We start from the raw sequence: 25049 nt of genomic DNA, 5'->3' as shown, positions 1-25049 counted from the left end.
GATTCACGAATATATGTGTATGCAATATTGCAGGATCATCTGAGACAAATAATGTGTCCCACAAGTGCATTATATACATGCTTTAAAGGACCGCTGGTGCAAAGGGAAGCCGTCGGGACTCTGTCCATGCTCCTTATGACAGGAACAACTAGCAACACGAGCCAAGCAGTTGAAGCTTGGCGCTGCATTTGCATCTTTACGCGTATTTGCAAATGCACAATCCAGGCTCCAGATAATCCAACTACTGTATGAAGCAACCGGTTTCTGAGTGGAGGAGCCGTTTTGCGGAGTTTTGTTTAGCCTGCACATTTGACCACGAAAGGCGGTCCGGCTGAGAGCCGATGTTACATCGTATGTTGTGCAGACCCTTCGGAATGTGAGTAGCCGAACTTGATTCGAACCGATTTCTACAGTATGCTGATGGTTTGGTATGAAGCACGCGCTCACATGGACAAGTTTTCTGTGTTGACATCCAAGAGGATTCTTTCAAGTAAAAGAGTAGCTAATGGGAGACATATTGAGCCGATTATGCGTCCCATCTTAGCAGACAGCTACTGATGGCCAACCGAAGGATCGCTATTGTACTTTTGTCTGTACGATCCATCACAGACGGGCTGTAGCATCCACGATGGCAGCCCCCAAAGTTGTTGCGAATACACATCACATCATTGGACACTCTCTGCTTGGGATCGGATTCTGAGTGCGTTCTGGACAAGGCTCAGAGACAAAAAGAGACAAACAGCCCCTAGCTCGGCACCTGTATGAGGTTGCGTCCATCGGCATAGGGAATGCGGTGCCAAAAGGAAAAACAGCTCCGGTACCAGCCACTCAATGCTTGGTGGTTCAAATGGGCAGTGGGTAGATCCCGATATCCACCCCCAAAATGGCATTTCTCGGCCGACTGCGAGCATCTTCTCCGTCATTCTGGAGTCAGTGGGGGCGGCGGCGCCTTCACGAGTTGGCAACAGTGGAATTGTTTCATTGGTGCATCCTTTGGACTCCCCGAAAGCCCGAAACCATCGGCCTCGGAGCGTAGCAGCACTTGGTATATTTTGTACGCGGTAAACGCAATCAAACTAAAGGGTTCGAGCCTTGCAGCATTTGCGTCATGCAGTGGTGTGTCCTCTTGTACCGGCCACTTGTTTGGCGGCACTGAAACTAGGGATCCGTGGGACAAAGGAAAGGAAGACACACGCAGCACATTCGTTGGCGATGGGCTCACGGGTTGGCTCTTGTGCACGGAGAGGAGGTTGTCCAACAGATACACACACGCGCTGAGGTTGCACTGCTTCTGGATTAAGTTGGGTGGATGGCTCAGCTCCTGGCAGACATGGACATGGCATGCCAAGTTTTTGTCTAATGTAATTTGCAACTCTCGACTCTCGACACGACCACCAGAAAACTCCGCAGCAGGGACACTTGTCCCTCTATAGCATCTCGTTGAGACGAACTCCGCCCTGTGCGTCTGGGCCATCCAATTTGATCCAGTTCATGTGCTCCTTGCCTCCTCCCACTGGATAACAATTCATGCATATAGGAGTCTAGGCAGAATACAGTGGATGATTGGCACGTCTTGTGAGACTTGGCATGCCCATCACAGTGGCGCGGGATGACTGTGGTCCGGTGGTGCGATTGACGCACCGACGGTTAATGTCTTGCTTTGAATGCGGTATTAGTACGTATTATGGCAAAACTGACGCTTCACTTCATCTATTATAGAAGCTTTGACTGTATCATACCGGTTTATTGTCAATCATTACTGAATCTGGCAAGGTCCCCGTACCCGGCTTCGAATCCGAACACCAGGTCAGAACTCAGTTTTCTGTCCAATCGTTCACAATATTTCCGTCAGCAAGGATTTACAGTACAACATTCTCTACAGCATTAGAATGCGCTTTCTCCAATGCAAAGGAACTGGATTGACATCTCTGAGCTCTTGCATGCGAAATTGGTATCGTGAGAGCCAGGCAGCAGCCATACCCCTTGAGCTTCCTTACTAATACGCGTACCGAGCATGATCAGTTCACAAGTATACCTTATCCATATATCGAGGGGGTTTCTCAGGATGCAGCATGGGGATAAGATGTCCAAGACGTTGGAGCAATGCACTACTCCCGAAAATTGCCTGGTCATTGCAATTTAACATTTGACACAGGCAGACTATCCACTTGAGCAGACTGTGCTTCGAGGTCTCACTGCGTTCTCCTTTGGGCGACAAGTTGGCCATCAAGTTCTCACCATCAAGTATGAATGACTACCACACAATGGAGACGACGTTTCAAGGGGCTTCGGTTTCAAAAAGACCTCATTTCAACTACAGAATCGTCGGTAAACGTGTAGAAGTAGTTTCGAAGCAACCGCTTCACAAAATACAGCAGCCTGCTCAGATACGCCGGCCACGGATACCCCATATCCCGTATAGAAACTCAGGCCCAGCAATGTTGATCAGCTGCCGCCAGGCCGAGAAACTCTCGGAGTTGATATTCAGAAAGCCAGTGCTGTCGAGTGTATGATTTTGCCACCGAGTTACTCGGAACCGGCTACTTCCCGTCAAAACGTTGGACATACTCTGTGAAATTCTCAGATTGCAGGATACTTAAACCCAGGTGAAGAGCGGGTGTACGATCGTATCGTCGACCGGTTGCATAGTTTATCTAGGACACACCCAGAAGGTAAAAATCCAACTGATATACTCCGTACATTGGGCACAATTATATTGTGGAACAATTCGATTGTCTGAACAAACAATTATATACCTCGCAATAACTACAGGGTAGGTCATGTTCAATCTGAAACTTGCCTGGTGCACTTACGCCATCAACATAACCCTCAAGTTTACTCGACGAAAATATTCCTACATTGTAATTCTTCACATGTATCAATGTTCTACCTCAAGCGCATCTGCGTCGTGATTTCGTGACATTGCAGCCATTGATTGTTGTCAGCCACATCCAGCAACCCACATATTCCCGAAACGATGCACCATGCACACAACAGGCGATTCACGTCCAGCATGAAACCAACATAACCTGCACCACCAGACCAGTGCACAATGAAACACCTCATCCTCGTGGGAGCATGCTACCTAGATACCATCCTCAGGTAAAACCACCGCAACCACCGTCATACGTCATGGTCACCAGCTAACCCTTATAGCGTGCCTCACTTCCCCGAGGAAGATGCCAAGCTACGAGCCACAAACCTCACCATCAGAAGGGGAGGCAACTGTCCCAACTCGCTGGAGGTCCTCCAGCAGCTCGTCACTGACAAGGACAATGTGAAATTACACCTGGTATCGTGTCTGCCTCGCCAGGACGCGCCTAGCACGAGGCGGATATTGTCTTCGTTTGGGACTGCTTCGGGGATAAATTTCGGGCACTGCATTTATCGACAGGACCACACGGAGGCGGCGAGCAGTTACGTCATTAGGAGTCGGGAGAGTGATAGCCGGACTATTGTGAATTACAATGGGTTGCCGGAAATGACTTGTGATGAGTTTGCTGCCATTGTGAGGGAGTTCGACCAACACCACCGCGGTGAGCAAACGTGGTGGCATTTCGAGGTACGTGCCTTTCAGCTTGGGCATAATCACCGTTGAGCTTACGAGAGTACGCTCTGATTTTTGGGTTTTATTTTTGCATGTCTGACTGCTTTCGGAACAGGGCCGCATCCCCGAGACGACGCTCGCATGTATCCATTTGCTACGGCAGAGGCTGCCCAATGCGAAGATTAGTGTGGAAGTTGAGAAGCCAGGTAGGGAGGGTCTATCACAACTTGCAGCTCAAGCGGATGTGGTCTTCTATTCCCGGACTTGGGCAGAGGTGAGATTTCCAGTTAATGCTCGCGCATGCGAGTCTTGGCAGCGAGTCTGTCGCACATTTTGCCGTCACAACTTCCTTTTTGTGGTGCTGTTGTATTTTTCACCTTTTCTTTACTGTACACTGAGACAAGATAAGATGCCTAAGCGGCGGAGCTGATGATTGTTGTGATAACTTAGAGCCGAGGGTACAAGTCTGCCGAAGAGTGTCTCAGAACAGAATCCTGTCGCCAAGGGTGAGTAAGACACCTGGAGAGAGCAAAGTCGCCCTGCAGGTTCCCCTTTTTTGTTTCTTCCTTTTCACGCTGACAAGTCCTCCAGTTCACTTGGACTGTGCACTTGGGGTGCAGACGGGGCGACTGCCATGTCTCAGGCAACTGGAGCGTGTATTCACTGTCCTGTGGAGAGAAATGCCGACCAAATATCAGTCGTTGAGTGAGTTCCAACCCACAGTTTTGGCCCTGCAGAAGCATTCTTGGGGTAAATGGAACGTTGGTACTCCATACTCCGTGAGGTGTGCTATTTTGCTTAGGACAAGAGAGCATACGCTCTTCTATATATCCACTGAGAAACGCTGCGGCTGGCAACCGAGATTTGTTCTGCGGATCAAAAGCTAACGAGTTGTCATTTGGTCACACTGTATAGTCCCGTCGGCGCTGGTGACACATTCATTGCAGGAATGCTCATCAGCTTGGCAAGGAACGACTGGCCCTTGCTGTCGGTGAGAGACGCCGGGGCTTTTGCTGTGAAGTTGGCGACATTGAAGGTTCAAAGAGAAGGCTTTGGGGGTCTTGGTGACGATATTGCATCATTGTGAATAGTCTTTTGTCTTTGGGTTTTCTATACCATCATTTGAGACGATTCACTCAATTTCGTGGTCTTCTGGTCAGAGTATTGGTGGAAAGCGGACAAGACCAGCGGTCCCTTCATTCTGATACTGGCTTGCCAGCTTCTGCTTGCTTTGCTGCCATTTGACCGCAAGTTGCGTCAAGGAAAGGAGCGTCACTGAGGAAGGGTGCCTGCCTGACCAAGATCAGGTAACCTGTATCATTAGTCGCATTTTGGAAAGAGGACATTCGCAAAAAGTATCGGGGCGAAGGGCGGAAAACGCGTTCCCAGGCCTTCAAGCCTGCCACTACCCTGAACTGTCACTTTTCGTAGATGAAGTTGATTATGAATCACTGAAACAACTAGCGGTCAGGGAGCCCAACGACGTGTAAGCCCTCACATTGGGTCGGGCAATCAATGCCCTTTGATAGCTCATCGATTCAGGAGCACCAGAGATCGATGGAAACGACGTGCAAAAAAGGAAACGCCATTAAATCCGACGTGGGTTCGAATAAGTAAGAATAGGGTACCGTCGTTGATTGGATCGTCATGCTCACGGCGGCGACGAGACCTTTCCATTGCATCTCTTCCGTTCTGTTGTGGCATTATTGACGGAAGAGAGATTGGTGACAAAGGATCCTTGGCTTGTGGCCAAGAATTGTCATGACCTCCGTATCAGTAATGACAAAATTGCCTGGTTGCAGTGTAGCAAGAACATGTGTCTGCCATAAGCTATTGTGGTAGGCAATTATGCTTGGATGCTCTTGGTCACAGACAAAGCAAAAGGTTCCATGCCAGAGGTTGCTTTCTGTTGCAAAGTCCACAGAACCCTGGTGAGGACCGGACATCTCGAGGGGAAACAATGCTGCCGTGGTACAAATTCACGTCTGTACGGCACGCCGCTGCGGCAGAGAGGCTCACTTTGCGAAGGCTCAAAGCATCGCATCAAATAACGGTGCCTATGACGCCCTTACTGCTCGCGCACCGACCTTGGCTTGGTCCCAATGTGTTTTGTGACAAACCCCGACAAGTTGAAGCAGATAAGCCAACATATGCTCCCCATACTCTTATGCAAGCGGCTTGGTTATCGAGGACAGAGACCTCTCCCCAAGTCACAGGTTCAGAGTACGGGCTGCTGCTTACAAGCTGCCGCCGGGTGGCCTCAAAATCTACCAATTGTAATGCACAACATGATGGAAGGGGAGACATTTTACATCAGCGTCAGCGGAACGGGATTCCCTGCGTACGCAACGTGGCTGAAGTTGTGTAACTGAGGCAGGAGTCTCTTGTTCCCAGACATTATCCTGTGACTTAAGACGATGCATCTGTGCAGCATCGCCAACAATTGCGATAATGACGCCGTCATCCCTCCGAGTGTGGATTTGCACGACAGATTCCCCAAGGCGCATTTTCGTGGGGCTGTTACAGGCGACACAGAGGGTGGCCGAGGCGGCTACGGCGGATGGAGCAAAGAATTTGATATTCTTGCTGACCTTGACAATAATGTCATTCGTTTCGTCACTCCAGCACGGTCATCATCGGACTTGTGGGAGGGAAACCCTAGGCATCAACCCTCGAGTGATTTCGTTCGCGAGCCGCTGGACGCAACCCGTGAGGCTTTTGGCAGAAATATCCATGTCATTGTTGGTGACAACCAGACTTGAAAGATGCAAAGCCTCGACTGTCTGGGCACCAGGTTGCCTGATGCGGAAGGACGGCTCGACAATGTCGAGGGATAATTTGCCAGTGACCGAGTAGCCAGCTGTTCCAAGCCCTGCCAACTTGCCCCAATCAAGTCGGCCGACGACAGTGAAATCCTTGGGTGGAGCAAATGATCCCTGCCAAACACTGACTGCGTTGGTATCCTTGATGCCATGGAGGGAGGACTGTACTGAGTAACTGAGCTGGTGCAAATGGGTGTTTTGCGGAAACCGAGAAGATGACGGGTGGGGGCGAAGATGCAAACGTATGTCAGCGTTTTGACCACAGGCTCCAGTGATCGATCAGAAAACACATTTCCAGAGGCTCAATACAGAGTAATAACCCTTATGATAGCTTACAGTCTTCACGACACCAAAGGGGGGAGAAAAAACGAAGAGAAAGCGGGCTCATCGTCCTGCCTGATTCCAACAAATTGTCAGGCCCAACCAGCGAAGAATGACCGTCAGCTATTAGATGGAAGATTGTCTTCCCCGGTGTTCGCTTTGCGTCTTCGGCGTGCCATACTCCTTGATGCCAGTGAGATGTAGGAGCAGTGGTGCCTCTTCGGAGAACCTGTTCCAACAATAGCACAGCGAGATGCCACTCGAAGGGGTGGGTGTGGGGGAAACAGGGGGTGTACTCCAAAACGTGCGTGCAGTTTCGTTTTCCGTCCATCCCAGCCAGTTTGTTCTGGAGGCTGAAGCCTCCAGCATGGCTTGCACCACGAGGATGGTTGATGAATTTAGAAAGGGGTGTGGGTGTGGGTGTGGGGTTTGAAATCTTCTTGCTTCCTGACCCTTCAGATCACCCTTGCCTGTGACGCCTTGACCACTTGACTGAAATCATGAACACCTTCGTGAGATGGTTGATTGGGATTCCCAGTCAACTGTTGACATGTCCATCTGCCTGTCTTGGGTGCACGGTCGCACGTATGGAGGACATCCATGGCCAAGAATGATGGCATCGGCGGTGGTGTTGAATCCAGAAAAGCTACTGTACCCTTGACATTGCGGTTCTTCTTAGACCGGCAAAGCATGCTGATACTCTTGGTTCAATAAGCTGGATGTCATGAATCAGGCGACCTGCTGGGGACATAGGCAAAGCTTTTGCATGCTATGCTGGTGGCCGTGATTGGATTAGAGAACCATGTAAAACACATACCTACCAGGTAAGCAAGTACCTAAGGACCAGGTGTAGAGCCGTTGCCAAACATCAACACTCCGCTCTGTCTGTCTCTCCTTTCGTACGCGCGTGGTGTCCATAAACTCATACCATAACACCAGCGTTACAAGAGATCCATCCTGTTTGATGCACTGTTCGGACCTGGTGAGTAAAGGGACCGTTGCGAGGGTGGATTGCCGTCATGCTGGGGAACATGGACTTTCAATGTTGGCAAATGCCTCGTCATCTGAGTGATCAGCGAGACTCAGCGCCATGCCAAAGGCTTTGTTTGAGCAAGGTGGGTGGTAGACCCAATCAACCAGTCACTGGAAGCATCAATGCCACCAAAATTGAGCCCCTTTCTGAGGACGGATGCTGCAAGCCACAGCCGGTCCGCCCAACGTGCATGGATGTTGACGTTCTCGCAGAAACCAGGCTCGTCGTTTGTGTTGCTACAAAAAGTGCTGTCCCACAGCCCACCACCGTTACTTTTTGTGACAACCAAGAATGCCACCATCCACCGCCTGCCACACATGCATGCTGGTTTCTGTGCAGGGAGAGAGGGCGGCCATGCAACACGCACCACTTTGTCTTTCTCTTCAGGCGACCCGGCCCTAGTCTTGTTTCCATTCATTTGGCGGACCAACATCCACATTTCAGCGTCGTGTTGGCTGACCGCATGACTGGACATCATCTGTTGAGAGCACTTGCCAGCCGGGCTATAGCTCCGTCTGCATCTTTTGGGTGGCACCATGGGCCTCAACATGGCGCTTCATCCGAGGCGTCTGAAGTGCTCCGTATGGAGAACCTGTGAGCTTGAACCAAATCTTCCCCTGCCATCCGGTGAGTACCCGATACAAGCTGATTGTGGCAATTTTCCCTGAAAGAGCACTGACGATATCATAACGTCTCTGGTTTGTGATGGGACGTGTCTAGTGCTGTTGATGTGGATACTGAAATCCACTGAAATCACAAAGTCCCTGCCTTGAGGTAAAGTTGATGGCTCTGACGACAAAATCAAGATCAATCGCCACGATGCTGAAGACGTAGAAATCTGGACGGGGTGCTTGTATGAAGTCATAACCTTCAAACCTGAGTGAGAAGGCAACAGTAGTTCGTTCCTACGGTCGGATGACACTTGTAAGTTCTCCCGGTCAGTTTACTCCGCGGCAGCCAGGCAACTTTGGCAAGAATCCCTGTCTGCACAAAGTAGATTCGTTCCTCATATTACGACTAGCTGTCGCACTTCAGTATCCGGAACATATGTGACTTTGTGATCGACGCTGTGGCATGAAATGTGATGTACTGCGACTTGTTGGGGCCGAGAATGATAACCTGTACTGAGCATAGTAGACGTCCATACCGCGTGCCCTCTGTTGAGATAACATGCATTGTTCACACGCCAGGACAGGATGCGTTGATACGGACAAGGGGAAGGTTGCTTGATGGAAGATGTTTTGAACATGATGGCTTAGCATGATCGCCTAGATCCTCCATTATATGTATGGTAGGTATCATCTTCCAGGTGAGTCATGCAGTGCTTAGAATCTAAGCAAACCCAGCAGACTCTGGTGATACAAACATCCGCTGTGCAGCGGAATCGGAAGTTGGATGTTGTTGTCAGTCTTCGCGGAAAAGGGATCTCTTTTGACAGATGCCGGTTTAAACTTGATGGCGGCCACTTTTCAAATATATCACATATATACCGAGGAAAGATGTGTTGGATGAGAGGATCCGAGACCGGTTAGTGGCAATGTGTCGCAGGCACTTCATTATCTTTGTCATTATCTGAATACTTTAGTGAAAAAGTGCTCAGCAACAAGTATCGGAATTCGCCGTCGTGCTGGGTTCGGCGTTATGAGTGATACCTTGAATCGCCTAAGGAGCCATTTCTGGTTCCCTGATCTCACGGCGTCAAAAAGCAATACCAGTAGCATGGCATGGGGCAAACACGCAATGCTTCGTTAGCTGAGCCGTTGCCCATTCTTGTGTGGCGCTTCATGTGGTGTCAGGTCTGCCGAATGACTTTCATTTGAGTAACATCCAGAGTTCCTTCCCCGACGTAAGGAAAATAGTCATGATAATTTATGAGCACGTTCAACCACCCTGTGAGATACACCAGGACAGGGGACACAAGGCCGATTGTATTGTGAAATCTTCGGCGGTATTTAGTGGTTGTGAACGCAATCTGATTGGTAGCGGTGCCACTCGAAACTGGCGCATTCGCACTCCTCTCTTTTTGGTACAGGACGCCTTGACAAATTCGGAACAAGCGTCTTGAAAGCCGAATGGTTCATCAAAGACATAGGATTTGCCGCCAAAGGCTTGGGCGGAAGGGCTACTGCATCAAGGCAGGTGTGAATGGGAGAAAGCTTTCAGCATGCTTCGTTGGGTTCTCAAAGCCCCTTTGATGGGCCGAGTTCTGATTTGTGGATAGTGACGAGACTAGTGGTTCCAATCCCCTGTGACCATCGGGTCGGAGACGTCCTTGTCGTTTGCGACTTTGAAGATTCAGTTTCGTTTGGTTGTGCAGGATGGAGTATTGCAACTTTGTGAGAGTCGAAATGGTCCAGGTTTAGCGATTGTGGGAAGGGAGGGTTGGAGGGGTACGGAGCAGGGAGCAGGGAGCAGATGCATCGATGCAAGAGACATTGTCCAGGCACATTAGCAGGCGGGTGGGGGTGTGCGATACGGCAAGGGACCGCAGATGGAGACGTGCTTGAAGAAGCAGAACAAATTGACCAGACTTGACGCTTTGGGGATGACTGGGCTGGAATGAACAAAGAACGAGACACCAGGCTGTGATGGTGGTGGTGGTGAATGTCAGTGACGGACGGACGTGACGAACGGGGGCGACATTGAAGGCAAGGATGATTTCAGGCCGAGTGCAAATTCCGTACCCAGGCAGCCAGGCCAGTCCGCCAACCAATCAATCAGCCAGCCAACCTGCACCGGCCTTGGACGAAGGGACCAGACTGGACACATGCTGCTTGGATGCTTGGTTCCCTTCGTACGGAGCACCTTCAATGTCTGGTTGGTTTTCACAAGTTTTGGGCAGGTGGGTCGCGGCAATGGCCTGTCTGTGCCTGTCATTCTAGACAGGCCATTTGTGATGTTTCGAATGGCCAGACACAGGAAGGCACGGGGAACGACCTCAGCTGGAGCAGTTGCCTGCCAAATGGCCAACGCCGCTCACTTAACTTGATTAAGTAAGCTAACAGGTCCAGCCAAAATGGAGATTGCATCTGACCGACTCTATTCGTGCTTGAAGAGATTGATTGACCCATCTAGCTTCATTCTCTCTTGTCTGCCAACCCGTAAATCCTCTCCGCGCTTCTTGTATCAGCCAGTGCTTCTCATCAAAATACAACACAGGTTCTTTGAATGCATGACCACTTAGCCTGTACCAGACAAAGCCCAGCAGTTCGGCCTCGGTATGGTGGGTTCAATCTACCAGACTTCCAAGGTTCTTGAGAATGGATGTTGGCGCTTGGAATCTCCCACCACCCAACGGAGTCCATTTTCACATTTTGGGAAGGGCTGACATGAGGTCCAAGTTCAGATGGGACTATGGCCACCCCCCTTGCAACCACCTGTTGCAAGCCAATATGCACGCAAGCAGGCACTTCCAGGTCTTATTGTCAAGAGTGTGTGGTGGTGGCACTGGATGGCGCGGCTCAAGGCCTCGGGCCTCAAGCTTGCGCAACAAAGATGAGCCACTGGAGCTAACAGGGCTGCAGGGCTCCAAAACCACACGACAAATTAGACGTGGCCCAGATTGACCTTCACCATCGAGCCGATTCTTACGCTGCGGCACTGGCCCCATGTCGCCTGAGACCCTACATACTAGGCAAACAGGGCTGTGGACGCCGCACCTGGATGCGGAGGTACCCTGAGTGTGCTCCAGTGCCTGGCTTGGCATATGGAGAAACAAAAAGTACATGCGACACAAGTGCACAGAGACAAGACCGGACATTGAGGGGACCAGACATTTGCACGCGAGTTATGACCCGTCCACCAAACTGGCTACCTACCAAGGTAGGTTCTTAGGATCAAAGCCTCAGGAGCGGCTGGTCTCTTGTCCATTCGTGGTCCTCAGGGCTGTTCAACTTGTTGCTCAAGATTCTCGCCCTTGCCTCAGCATTTCGCCCAGCTGACATCTGATTAGAGTGTCAAGCCCAGACCTCCTCTGCGAATCCCGTACAGAGTACGGGATTCGAAGTACCCAGCACGGAATATCAAGAGCTCTCGTCCTCTCAGGTTGATATTACTCCGTCACACTACAGGCCAAGGTGCTTGTCCATCAATCCGACCAGACCAGGCATGCCCTGCCACACTTGCACTGACTGAGAATCGGCGCTGCCACCTGCTTTCGTTCTCAGCGCTAGTGGAGACGATCCCACCCGGACAAAGCCCGAGGAGACCAGACATCATCGTCGAGCATTGTCGGATCAATGATCCTGGCCAGGGCAAGACGGAACAGTGAGACGGAACTTTGGCTTGGGAGACATATGAACTCAGATGTGGGCATCAGAGTCAAGTCCAGGCTTACGCCTTCTGGGACATCGTCTAAGCTCAAAATTGCTTGCCTGCCCGCCTGGCCACTGCCCATGCATCCACCAAGACGCCTCCGCGCGCACCCGCGCATCCACGCATTTTGCAAATCCACGCAACACCATGCAAACCAAAACCCACCCGCGCCAGCACCAGCAGTACAAACTACCTAGGTACCTGAGTCTGTTACGGAACAACGCAACCACGCAATTTCGTCTCCCTCCTCACTCTCTGACATGCTTCAGCGCCGCAACAAGCCTGCTGCCCCGTTTCCCCATTCCACCATCCATCCACACATCTGTCCAACCAACTTTTGCCCTCTCGCTCTCTGGAGCGCCTATCCATGTTTGCCTACCAGTTTCACCTAACAAAGCAAGGTTGTCTGTCAGTCTGTGTGTACACCACCGTATTACTGATGAAGCACATACTCACTCCAGGCTAACTCGACACAGGCCTGCGGCGCTGTCAATCACTTCGCCCACAACGACGGAGCACCCTCCTCAAGTCAAATGCGGTTTCGCCGACCCGGCCAAGGTCCTGACGCCCCTGGACGCCCCTGGATAGCCAAGAGGAATGACCCGCGCTGATATCTCAGCAGCTGGGTTGGACACCACAATGAATGCAGAACTCCTTCTTGCAAGTTGTTGGTATCTTCATGCATCTTGTCCAATTTGCACCTGTGCAAATTGGACTAGACCCACCATTGCTGCCAGCGTCGTGTTTGAAGTCAAGTTGACAAGACATGTGCATACACAAACACACACGAGAACACACATGCGCAATCTCTCACTCATACACACACTTTCTCTCTCTTCACACGCCCCCAAGAATTCCAGAGGCACTGCTAAGGACCCCCAATAGTGCCTCAACTTCCAGTATTGTGCACCGCACGCTCCTGTATTGGTGGATAACGGCTCGCACAACATCAGGTTGGCCTGTCGGCTTGTGGCTTTGTTGGTTGCACCACTTTGCTTTTGCCTTGCCAATTCAGCACTCCAATGCTTCGTCAGTCACCTTACTCGTACTGGCGTGGACTTCTGGCAGCGGTGTTGAGCGACATCCTTTCTTGCCGAGCCTGCAGATGACGCTCGCAGGCATGAGAGAAGATAAAGTCAAAGCAAGGTGTGTTCAACTATGTCTTTCCCCGATGCCTGGCCGGGAGATCCAAAGAAAAATTCTCATAAAACGATTTTGAGAAACAACATGGCCTAACAATTGAGCATCAAGGCCCAGGCTCCGCTGATCACAGGTGCTTCCGGGCCGGCTAGGCGGCGGAGCGGAGGACCCTTGTGGATGCTGATCGGTGCTGACGGTGGCAGAGGTGGGACGACAACGTGTCCGCTTTTCCGTTATGTGGCACTGCGCGTTCTCTCATCACAGTTTATGTCTCTTGTTGGTCGGTAATCAATCAACCATAGCTTGTTTCGGAAACCGACGTTATTGGTATTTGCAGCTGGCATGGGTCATCCCCAGGACAGTTGACCCTGTCAGTGCCAACAAAAGTCAACTTTTGCTGCACCACAGAAGTGCTCAGCAAGTCAAGTTCTGGAGGTCAGCTGAGTACACAGCTTTGGGGACATCTCGATGTCACGCTTCAGGCTCCAAAGCCACGCCCAGTTCTCGGCTCACCGTGTATTATGCGGTGCATTAGCTTCAAGACGTCGGCGTTACGTTGACACCAGTTCGTCTAGGAAAGCCACTCATTCCGCCCTGCACCTGGCTCAGTGCATTTCAGACTACAGGGCAAATGGTGGGCGGTTCATGATCGAGTTGAGAAATGCTTGACCGGAGGCAAGGCCGCCCTCGACTTTCCGTCCAGTCAAGGCTGGAGACAGGTCGGGAAATTCTCCTGGGAGCCTTACTGTGCTGGAATAGTAACGCTGGTTTCGAAGCCACAGCAACCCACGAAGTGCTGAGGCTTTACAGGCTCCAAAAGTATGACCACGGCAATACCGCGGGACACTTGGGCGAATGCTCCGTTCACTTATCATGTCGATTTGGAGGCACCACAGACACCATATTTGGACCATAGCATGTTGGTCATGGGTACAACCCATCCCATATACGGAGCATTCAGGTATGGTATCTCAAGGGTGATGTGAGCAAGATGATCAATTATCGCTGTCCGGTTTGCGACCTTATGCAATGGGCAATCGAACGGAAATCTCGTCAGTCTGAGGTTCCAAATTGTACCAGCTTGTCAGCCAAAGTTTGACAGTACCAGTACATACACAGCACGCTTCAGAGGTCCAGGTGGTTACCTCTGGCAGGTGGATGACTATGAGCTACATCTACATCCCTGTTGGAGATGTATTAGGTACTACGCACGCACTCTGCCTGATAATTTGTCTTTCCAGATCTGTGGCACATGCCGGACATGGGGACTTGGCCAGAGCAGCTGTTTTCTTCCCCGACTTGTTTTTTTTTTTCGTTGCGTCGGCTGCATTTCTTTGAACTTGGTACTCCCTTCCCCATCCTCTAGTCCGTTTTGTGTTCCACTTGGAGCCGCCGACTTCCAGTAGCCACGCCCTTCTTCTCACCAAACCCCCTGGAATGCCGTGGTGTTGCTGCATGCCACGGCCAGCATTTGGAACACCGCAAATCGGACCTCAAGATGGGTCATTCCCAAGAAACCGCCACGAGGCCAGTCGATCATCCTGGGATTCAATTTTGTTACTTTGTATGTATCAACACTGTACACCGAAGATCTCATACTATTCAACAAAGCGACAGACGAGACAATCTGTGCAAACTCGACTTAGCATTCAAGTACGAGTTCGAGAAGAAAAGATATTTATCTGATTGGACATTTATGGTATCGTGGGCACCAGATCTGAACCTGAGCAAATTGCGTGGTCAGCGTCGGCAGTCAAACCTTCATCCCACAGGATGCCAAGCTTGAGTTCGGAGTAGACCACATCACAAAACCAAAAAGGCAGGGAATTGGTGCCAGTGAAGGCGCTTGCTGGCTGACAAGAGGGAAAATGGCAGGTCATGGCTGAATATGATACAACGACACCCTACTAGTCCACTCGCAACCGGCAAGTCTTCACTGACCATCAAAAGAGCTCCGCACCAGAGTGTAAGAGTAAAGAGAAGCTAATCGCCCACCCGTCCTGCTCCTAACGAAGTTTGATGACCCACTGTGTTGTGCGAGCCTCAGCAGGGCTTCACCATGATGCGCATTTTAGCACTGAAATGTCGGGATGAATCACATTTCTGGTGTGTGCCCACCTTTTCTGGGCTTGTCTGTGAGCTAATATTGCAGGTGCTTGACATTATCATGCCGTGGCCGCGAACTCTGTAGCCGTTCCTCTTCTGATGACCGCCACTAGTCGTGCGCTCCCTGTCAACCAATGCAGTCGGTGGAGCAATTTTCTATCAAGAAATGGGACGTCGATTCCTCCCCTCGAACCGAGACACCACTAATAAGCCTTTGAGAGTAGTCGTAGTTCTGGTCACAGAAGCACCTGGCTGGCATGGGTTTTAGTCCAGCCATGTCCCGTGCATTGGTGCACCAAGATGATCAACCACCGTCATGGGGGGATACGATTAGCCCCAGCACGCATAGCGAAGCCGAGCCTCGAGCTGTTATTAATGACACGCCTAGGTGGGAGTAGACCCTTCTCCCTCTTCTCCATTGCAAGGGAAAACGGACTAATGTGCTTCCAACTAGCAAGGATGAATAAGCGTGTGAAGCCTTTAGAACCACTCTGGCGGCGCGAGCGTCTGACACCAGGTTCTGGTTCAGATCAGTGTCGGGCCTCATATTAGCCTTGATCCTGGTCGTCATGTCAACTCCCTCATTATTGTCACCCTTGACTGGCTTTGGACATTTGGTTCGCCTCCGTGACCCTCTGCTGCTTGTTCCACTGTCCAGAGCTGGCCAAGCGCTTGTTCCTTGCAAGACTCAAAAACTTGGTCCTGTGATGCGGCCAAAAAGCCTACCACCTTTTGCTGTAACACGACAATTTACCGGCACTCTCCATATCGCACAGCTAATCTGTTCCCCTCCTCAGGTGCATCAGGGCTCTCCGACGAGTTTGCCGAAAAGCATTCTGAGTACTGGCGACCTGGCCTCAAAAACGCTCCAAGGGCACGGTCGTCGAGTGAAATATGACGAACAGAAACAACTGCGCCGTACGGAAGTACATAGCACTATTGGCCACAACCTAAAAATGAACGCACTATTACAGATGGATCTGGACTAGGTATCAGGATGGGCTATTCGAACCATGGCCAAGGGGAAAATAATGATTGGGCATCCCCACAGTAAAGGGACAGTTTTCCTGACCGCGCACCACAAGGCGGAGTCGGCAATGATCTGGAAAGCTCAGTTTTGAATAGCGCAACCAATACCTGGCTTTGCATGCTGGAGCGGTGGCGACGCCGTATCCAGTCTGTGGTCGGCTTGCCTGGCGCAGAGTACATACGTACTTTACGGACAGCCTTTTGGAGTCTACAAGGAGACAATCTAACAACCCACTCACACCACTGGAGCGCTATTGTCTCTCGGAACGGCCGCCCCCCCAGGATATGGAACCCTTTTTTTGGTGCTGTGAATGTGTGCGTGTGTGTTGCTTCCTTTCTGCTTTGCACCCTGGAATCCATCCGATGAGACATCCTTGCAAGCCTCCGCCTGTGTGTTGTATGACGCAGGTGTTGATCACACACGCTCGCATCTGGAAATATTCCCTGCATATACGCCCACCCCTGAAACCTGGAAAAGTTCTTACCCCCCGCCCTGACCCCATTTGCCTTTTTGCTTGAAGGAGCTGCCTGAAAACCAACGCAAGGAAGGCAATCCTGACGCTGAAGGTTGGTAGCCGCACAGGACAACGAGTCGGGGAATGACAAAAAGGGGTGCACAGGTGCCTGGGTGCACCCCCTTAAGATCTCTAAACGGGCCATGTCTTTGGGCTTCTCACCAAGATGCAACCCACACGTTTTGACGACCCATCGTCTCCAGCACGAACATCCAAGCTTGGCCGGCCTGCCTTCGTTTATGAACCTCTGTTTTGCTTAGTCCACCCCTGGATCCATGATCCATGTTCTAGGTTTGGATCTCGCACCGACTACCAGACCAGTGGGCTCGGGCTGTCCCCTCTGAGCCAACTTTCTCACAGGTGGAAAGGGCTTGTTGTTTGCTCGATCCCTCCACAAGGCACACCCCCCTAAACGTTTTACACTCCCGCCCCGAACTTCCAGATACATAATCTAAAAAGACTCCACGACCTCTTTCACGGACAACAATATATCAGCACATTTGTCTTCCAAATCTACAAATACCATAAACGACATCTAACTCTAACTCATACTTGTTTCTACTATTCTCTGCATACGCCTTTATACGCCTTCAATATCGACACGCTTAGCACCACACACTTACACCGTACCTGACTATCAATATGATGTATGCAGCATACGGGGGGCATACTCCTGATGCTTTGCCAGCATCATATCCCCATGATGTCTTTTTCGACGACTTATCAACGCAAATGGCCATCACACAGGCGGCTAGACGACTATCAAGAGGCTCCGGAGGGCAGCAGCGTTCAGGAACTGCCATGCGAATATCGAAACCAAATAGCGCCAGTAACAGCCCTAGATCCTCAACCATGTCGAGCCGGAGACGAACAATGATGGGTGGTGACGCATGGACAGCTCGAAGGCAGCAACAGGTACTGGATTATCTTGCTATTCCTCAAAATATCGACGCAGTACCATCGAGAAAGCAATCATCCAGACCTCTTAGCTGGCACCCATCGTCGTATAATCTGTCCACACCTCAACAGGCGTTCCTGCAACAACAACAACATCACCAACAAGCTGGGTTTCCTTTCCCAACGCCTAGCATGTACGGCGCGTCGGACTCCCAGGATATATATGGTAGCCAAGCTCAGTTTTCCCCGATGATGACGTCGTATTCCAACGGCACATCTCCTTCATCTACGTTTTCACCATTGCCTTTATTCCCCCCTTCGGAGAGTGCACAGTTTGTGCAATCTGAAGGATGGGAGGCGTCTCAGCGGTCTGGTCATTTGTATTCTGGCAACGACAGTCAAGGCACCAGTGAACCTTTTCCCATACTGGGAAGCTCGTCCAACACGAAAGGCACAAACGCACATGGCCTCGATTGGAACACGTTTATTATGCAAGGATTCAACAGCACCACTCCGCCGACCCCGGACACGTTCTCGCAGGTGCAACAACAGCCAGCTGTGTCCGAAGCAACTCTGCCATATGAACCGCTGGATGAACCAGAAGATGATGGCGAGATTCTGGTGGGCATGGGCTTATATGACACACCGGATAAGTTTAATGAGGACCCCCAACTGAACAACTACCGGTCGACAGTTTCATCCCTCTTGGGATCCTCATATCGACCACTTGAGCCTCAGGGTAAAGGTCTCAAGCTTGAAGAGACTTGGGAACCGCCGAAGGCTGAGGATGAAGAAGACGAAGAAGAAGAAGACGACGACGAAGAGGGCGGTGGTGAGGATGAGGAGGGCGACGACGACTAATTGCAACCCTTGATGCACGTCTCATGGCATGGCAAATGGTCAATTATTTTGATGATATCTTAGTCACTTTTACTTCACGAACCCCATGGACTGGGGAGTGTGCTGCATGGGAGATATTCTTGGTTCCTTGCAAGCGATGTGTTTGGAGCGCATGGCAGCTCGTCTTTTATGGTTTTGTTAGTTTGGGTCATTTTGCAGAAAGCGCTTTGGAACGGAACGGATCAGGCAGATATACACAGGATACAGGGCAATCATGGCGGGCATAGGATTTTTTGTCCTTTTTATTTTATTTTACCTCTTTTCGGGCACATCATCGGCGCAACAGCAGGGGACAGACCAGGCAAACAAGGAAACAAAAGACGCGGCGAAATGGAAGGCCAGGACAACTGGAAGGAGTCTGGTACCCAATAAAGGGAAACTGTACGAGTAAAACATGCACAAAGCGAGGTTTATAGCCCATTATTGAGGGGAGGAGAAGAGATTGGTGGTACGATACTGTACTGCAAAGAAATGCAATACATTCTAAGTTGCCGGCTGACAAGGCAACCCAGCCTACCTTTCTTTCCATTTCACTTTACGGAGTACAGAGTACCTTGCTAAGAAACAGAAGATGTGGACTGAGCATATGGATGGTCATAGCCGAGGCGTTGCCCGAAGGGGATGTGACGCAGATGCTGGTGATGGCTGCATGAAGAGACGCAAGTCAACTACTCACCGCAAATAGGGAAGGGGGCCAAATTAGCCTCATAGTAAGCCTTCAAAGCCTGGGTTGACCCGTGCTGGTGCACGTATTATTACTCATAGAGTCATGAACAAGCAAGGGATGGGTGGATGTGCTTGCCATGCCTAAATGTTCGTGGACCATTTCTGGCATGGTTTATGCTTTTCGGCGCATTGGCGTCGAAAAACTAGACTTGTCTTGGCAGATCTGGCTGTTCAATTTCTTTATTGCTGCAGTGCGTGCAGGTCAAAGGAACTTGACATTTGAACTTGAACTTTGGAGGAGCCGGGCATAAGCTGGACATGGACATGAGCCAATGGGGTGGAGTCGAAAGCGAACCAGACATTGCACATTGACGCGCGGGCGGGTTGGAGGTTGGGTTTCCCGAAGGCTCCGTGCGCAGGCGTCACTGTCAACTGGTACTTTGATCAGTGAGTGTCAAAAGTCTGGTCCAGTCGTCTTGGTGGCATTACTTTTTCGTGCTTGGCTGGCTTGGGTACTTGCCCTTGTCAAACATGTGTGGGCGGGTCTGTGCTGGGGCGGGCTGGACTTTGGGTGCTGGGGGTCGGGTGTTTTTTTTTTTTTGGGCCTTTTTTTGCTTTTTGAGACTTGACTGCGCTGCTCTTTGAGCGGGGACAAGTCCGGCTGTGAGCTGTGGGGAGGAGGGGAGGGGGGGAGTGGATTCAAGTGTCTGGTCATGGTTTTCTGGGATCTTTTTGTCACCAGGACGAGCGGTGAGCTGCGCCACATGCAAGTGGTCTGTTCAATGTTTCTTGTGTCTACCCCTCTGTGGCGGTGCTTGTCGTTGACCTCGAAGATGAAGAAAGGGATTCTGCTGCGTACATGCACGCTGAACTCTGTGATGAAGCTGGTCTTTGTATGAGTGTGGTGGGATTCTGGCTGTGATGTTAATATTACGCCTGGTATTCGTATCCGTAGTGCACTTACGTACTCCCACATCTCCGTGCCTGCACATCACGTTTCGTGTCCGTAGTGGATGGGTGCCGTTTGAGCATTATTGCAGCACCAAAGCCACCGACCATGAAATCCTCGCGTCCAAAGTCCCTCTATACGGAGCAGACAACGCCCATCCATCAGACAAGCAACTACCGCCAAACCTCAAGCTCAGCCAAGATGCCTCGATATCCGCCCACACAAGTGGCGGCCAGATCAGCACCATAGTCCATACTAGCATTTCGAATCCTTACATGCCGAGCACACTATGCCTGAGTCATTAACGTCTGGTCGGAGTTAACACGCCGCAGGTCAAATCCCAAGGTTTTACCCAAGAATGCGGCGTGCGCCTCCAAGACTAGCAGGCATCTATGTTCATTGTGCTAAGCATCAGAGCAAAAATTTAAGAGATCATCTTGAGGATGATTCAGGGGGGTGTACTGAGGTCAGCTAAACAACTTTTTTATCCGGCTATCCGAAATTCAGGTGGTCGGAGACGGTTCGGAAAACTGGTCTTGTTCTGTGCCGTTTCTAGCGTGGTGCTTGTGGCGGGTCTTTTCGCATGGATACACTGGATTTGGGCTACGGAGCACAAATGAGGCCTGGTGCAACTTTTACGAAAGATATTGGAAAACGGGTTTCAAAAAATTGAACACTCGTTTGCCGCCCCATTTTGTCGAGGTGCAAATGTTTGGTGTAGGTGGAGAAAGTAAACCAGCGACCATGTCACTGGGACGAGGATGAGAATGAGGACCCTTTTTTCCGTCGTCTGCATAACTCTGCTCTTTCAATCGACTGGGGAATGGCACGGCGAAACGACGTCGGTGGTTGTCCGTCAAGCCGTCTTTGAACCAACCACACCCCTAACCTGGTATTGATTGAAAAAAAAAAAATACTTTGAATCCTTCCCCCTACCGACCTTGGTCATGGTGCAATACGTCCTCACGCCGTGGCGGGAACGAAAGGAACTCCTCCTCGTACGGGATCAGTTCTACGCGACTGACCAAGGCAGCAGCACATCAGCAGCAGATGCACCCGACTCCGACAATGTAGCTGAGCGGCAGAGACTGGCCGTGGCTCGCGTGTCCATGTGGATGCAGCGCGGGAACTGTCCCCATCTGGTGGAGTCGACGGCTTTATTGACGGCAGCGGTGTTGAGCGATGGGGGCAGTGACGGGGGGATGTATGCTGTGAGGGCGGCCTATTCTGCTGCCTTTAGTCGGTACGTTGCTTTTCCCGTTGGTGTTGATGTGTGATGAATGCGTCCAAGCTGGAATGACGCCCTTCACTGGCCATACAAACACAAAGATACTAACTGCAGCAGTTTCGTAACCGGCCTCCTAGACAGCCACCAGGACAAACAGCGCAAACAAAGCATGTACTCCATCGCAAAGACAATCGGCCTCCCCGCCACGTTTGTCGAGCTGCGTCACCAAGCTACCCACGAGCAGCTGCCGTCGCTCGCGAAGCTGCGGGCCGCGGCGCAAAAAGCCCTCGTCTGGATATGGGAGTACTACTGGCGGGATTTGGGGGGCGACGCGTGCAGGGAGACGGTGCTGGAGTATCTGCGTGGTGAGGGGGACGATGCGCAGAGGGAGAGGGCGATGAGGAGGCTGGATGGGTTTGAGAGGGGGAGGGTGTTGCGCGTGATTGAGGCGTTGCAGGGGGAGTTGCCTGGGAATCAGGTCTATTTGAGGTGTTTGAAGCTGTCGAAGGAGGTGATGATGAGGGTTGATAAGGGGGAGGAAGAGGAGGGTGAGGGTGAGGGTGAGGGTGAGGGTGAGATGGTGAGTGAGAGTAAGAGTGGGTGGAGGGTGTATGAGGGTGAGTGGAAGGCGAAGCCTATTGGCATGGTTTGATACCCCGGATTGCATTGGATTCAGTATATTTGGCGTTGATGAGAATGATTTAGGCATTTGGTTGCAGGGTACATTGGTAGGTTTATTGATAGACTTAGAGACGGCAACTATGTGTCCCGCGAAAGGACCTAAACAGGATCTATCTAGCTCCCGGCATTTGATGACAGCATTCCAGCTGTGGATTTATGTTGAATTCTGACGAGGAATGCGAGCCGTTTGTATACCTCTTGTTATACAAGCTAAATGATTACCTATGTGAACGTCTACGTCTCTCATCTGAAGGATATGTTGCTAGGCGTGTGGTGTTCGTTCGAGATTGTGTGCTTCTGTGACTCATGTCAATGATTGTGAGTTAAAAGTGATGGACTCATTATGTCTTGGGCCGTCCGTCTGGATATCTGGTCAGATGTAGTTGGCAATTTGAGCTGGTCATGATGTGTTGTCCACCTATAATCAAGCTACTTAAATGGCTAACTTAGATTCCTTATCTTTATCAATGCAATTTCGCAGAAAGAATGAGCAGAAACAACCCTAGTCTGATATTGTACCTCATCATTTGTTGGTCTGCTGATGTTGCGGCTGGATGTGAGTGCCTTAGATGGGCTCAAGTTCACAGGCACGAGGATATGGTGTCAGCCTCTCTGTTCATACTAAGTCACAGAGAGCTATCCGTATTTGTGCAAAATATAGATGAGTCCCGAGCTGGCGGTGTCATTTCATATAGCAATGTTGAGTCCTAGTTCTCAATTCTGTTGGAGATAAGGGGTCGATGTTTTGTTTCATTAATTAACCGCACCTAGGGGTAATTTTCACATAACATGCTAGAGTTTGACTCCATATGTATTTAATTAATAGACAATACGATCATAACGGAGAACTCCCAAGTTCAAGCTATTCCAGCCATCACATAGACGGTCACCACATCACGATCACGTGCACCCATAACGTCATGCAAGCCAGCGGAGCTCAACCCCAACGCCATACAAGCAGCTTCAATTACCAAGCTCACCTCGCAGCTCTTTGTTCATTCTTGATGCTACAATTTATTAAAAGGGCGCCGATTACCAGGCAGAAAGCAAATATACTTAATTCCGTACGAACACGCAATCTCCATCGGATTATCTACGACATGCTGACCCGTCTAGTGCTTCAAGTACAACACTCGCAACATGCATATCCAGTCGATTCCCATGTGTACGTTTCACCCTTACATTTGGACTTCCCAGACGAGCTCGAGACCTGGAAATGAGAAACGTAGCTAACTTGCCGTAGGGGTTGGGAGTAGCAACAACTACGCCTACCTCGTCGTTGATGACAAATCCAAGGATGCCGTGATTATCGACCCTGCCAACCCGCCAGAGTGAGTGTCTTCATCGTGATGTAGCTGCATTCACTGACGATGCTAGGGTTGCGCCGATTCTCAAAGACGCCATATCGTCGGGCAAAATCAACTTGACTGCCATTGTAAACACACATCAGTTAGTGCCCAGAGTGTACCTTGGTATCCTAAACTAACTTTCTAAGCCACTGGGACCATGCAGGCGGTAACAAGAAGCTGGTGCGTTATGCGTGAAACTACGATACTTGCAGTATGCTGATGAGGGTAGCTCGCCGAGCTGGGCACACCAGATCTGACGATTATCGGCGGCAAAAACTGCGAAGGCGTAACCAAGACGCCCGCCCATGAAGAAACCTTCAAGCTGGGAAACATCCAGGTCAAAGGAGTGCACACGCCGTGCCATACACAGGACAGTATCTGCTTCTACATGGAGGACGATACCGGCAGGGCAGTATTCACAGGCGACACGCTCTTTATCAGTGGTGAGTGCCCAGGACGACCTGCCCTTGGAAACACCGAACTGACGGGTATCAGGATGCGGCAAGTTCTTTGAAGGCAACGCCGCTGAGATGCACGAGGCGCTGAACAAGAGACTCGGTTCACTGCCCAACGACACAATCGTTTATGTGAGTTTGTGTCCGACGCACAAAAACGGCACTAACAAGCGCAGCCTGGCCACGAGTACACAAAGTCCAACGTCAAGTTTGCGATTTCCGTGCTGCAAAGCGATCCGGTCAAGAAGCTGCAAGCCTTTGCGGACACCAACCAGGTGACCACTGGCAAATTCACGATTGGCGACGAGAAGGTAAGCACAAGTACCAGCTACTACCCGTACAAGACGCTAACTCTTCCAGCAACACAACGTATTCATGCGCGTCGATGTAAGATTCCCCGTCCTTTACCCCCGCATAAGCTAACCATCGCAGGATCCCGTCGTCCAAAAGGCCACAGGGGCAACCGATCCCGTAGACGTGATGGGCAAACTGCGCGAGATGAAGAACAACTTCAAGTGAGGAACACATCTACACTTCTACGACGGGTCTGACCATTTCAGTCCACCTGAACCTAAAATATAACTCGGTGTATCTACATTCACAGAAAAGGTAGTCACATGCATCTACAGGCACAAAATACAATAAAAATGTCTCCAGAGACAGCTAGGCACCGTGATATACCGGCCCCGCAAGCCATCAGCCGGAAAATCAAAGTCGTGACAATGACCGTATGTCGCTATTGCTTCACTGTCCACACTTGCTCGCTCTGGGGACGAAGGCGGCAAGCTCTAGCAAATTTTGAAGCGGGCAGCACTTGCTGCGTCGAGTATCGCGTGAATCGGGGCATCGATCGTAGCCAAGAACGTATTAAACAATGCGTACGGTGTACTGCGTCGTCTGTTCGTGGAGTTTGCAATCGCAATTCTGATTCACGAGGAATTCCAAATTCATGAGGAAGAAAAAAGAGCGAAGAAAAATCCACCATTCTGTTGAAGAAGTGCTCCAACTGTGGGGCACAGTGCTCATATTAGGAGGGACACTAAGCACTGTGCGTGAGCTCCAACAAGTGACATCAAACTCACGACCATACAAAGTTC

General features: G+C 50.7%; 6 protein-coding genes across 6 annotated transcripts; 5 read left to right on the top strand and 1 right to left on the bottom strand.

Moving 5' to 3' along the window:
• Positions 1-3078: 3078 nt before the first annotated feature.
• VFPPC_09892 (hypothetical protein) lies at positions 3079-4434 on the top strand (the record flags this gene model as incomplete). Its single annotated transcript, XM_018288355.2, has 4 exons — positions 3079-3113; positions 3157-3568; positions 3663-3815; positions 4000-4434. The coding sequence occupies 4 exons, from the start codon at positions 3079-3081 to the stop codon at positions 4432-4434; spliced, it is 1035 nt and encodes a 344-aa protein (XP_018140986.2).
• A 1530-nt stretch (positions 4435-5964) lies between these two features.
• VFPPC_16470 (hypothetical protein) lies at positions 5965-6309 on the top strand (the record flags this gene model as incomplete). The annotated part of the gene is made up of 1 exon (XM_018294223.1): positions 5965-6309. One exon carries the CDS (start codon positions 5965-5967, stop codon positions 6307-6309), a length of 345 nt encoding a protein of 114 aa, XP_018140987.1.
• A 382-nt stretch (positions 6310-6691) lies between these two features.
• Positions 6692-7382, bottom strand: VFPPC_09891 (hypothetical protein; the record flags this gene model as incomplete). Its single annotated transcript, XM_018288354.1, has 2 exons — positions 6692-7129; positions 7170-7382. 2 exons carry the CDS (start codon positions 7380-7382, stop codon positions 6692-6694), a joined length of 651 nt encoding a protein of 216 aa, XP_018140988.1.
• An 8470-nt stretch (positions 7383-15852) lies between these two features.
• On the top strand, positions 15853-16272 carry VFPPC_16472 (hypothetical protein; the record flags this gene model as incomplete). The annotated part of the gene is made up of 1 exon (XM_018294225.1): positions 15853-16272. The coding sequence occupies one exon, from the start codon at positions 15853-15855 to the stop codon at positions 16270-16272; it is 420 nt and encodes a 139-aa protein (XP_018140990.1).
• A 1197-nt stretch (positions 16273-17469) lies between these two features.
• On the top strand, positions 17470-18585 carry VFPPC_09888 (hypothetical protein; the record flags this gene model as incomplete). The annotated part of the gene is made up of 1 exon (XM_018288353.1): positions 17470-18585. One exon carries the CDS (start codon positions 17470-17472, stop codon positions 18583-18585), a length of 1116 nt encoding a protein of 371 aa, XP_018140991.1.
• Positions 18586-21186: 2601 nt separating this feature from the next.
• On the top strand, positions 21187-24471 carry VFPPC_16473 (Las1-like protein; the record flags this gene model as incomplete). The annotated part of the gene is made up of 11 exons (XM_018294226.1): positions 21187-21482; positions 21585-22047; positions 23265-23313; positions 23392-23479; positions 23526-23597; positions 23644-23677; positions 23727-23940; positions 23993-24084; positions 24129-24263; positions 24313-24339; positions 24385-24471. 11 exons carry the CDS (start codon positions 21187-21189, stop codon positions 24469-24471), a joined length of 1557 nt encoding a protein of 518 aa, XP_018140992.1.
• Between the last annotated feature and the right edge of the window lie 578 nt (positions 24472-25049).

Source organism: Pochonia chlamydosporia, chromosome 6, assembly GCF_001653235.2.
Source record: "Pochonia chlamydosporia 170 chromosome 6, whole genome shotgun sequence".
In the NCBI taxonomy this organism is placed as follows: Eukaryota; Fungi; Ascomycota; class Sordariomycetes; order Hypocreales; family Clavicipitaceae; genus Pochonia; species Pochonia chlamydosporia.
Note: the sequence above shows the minus strand (reverse complement) of the source record. Positions and strands in the feature narration are given on the sequence as shown.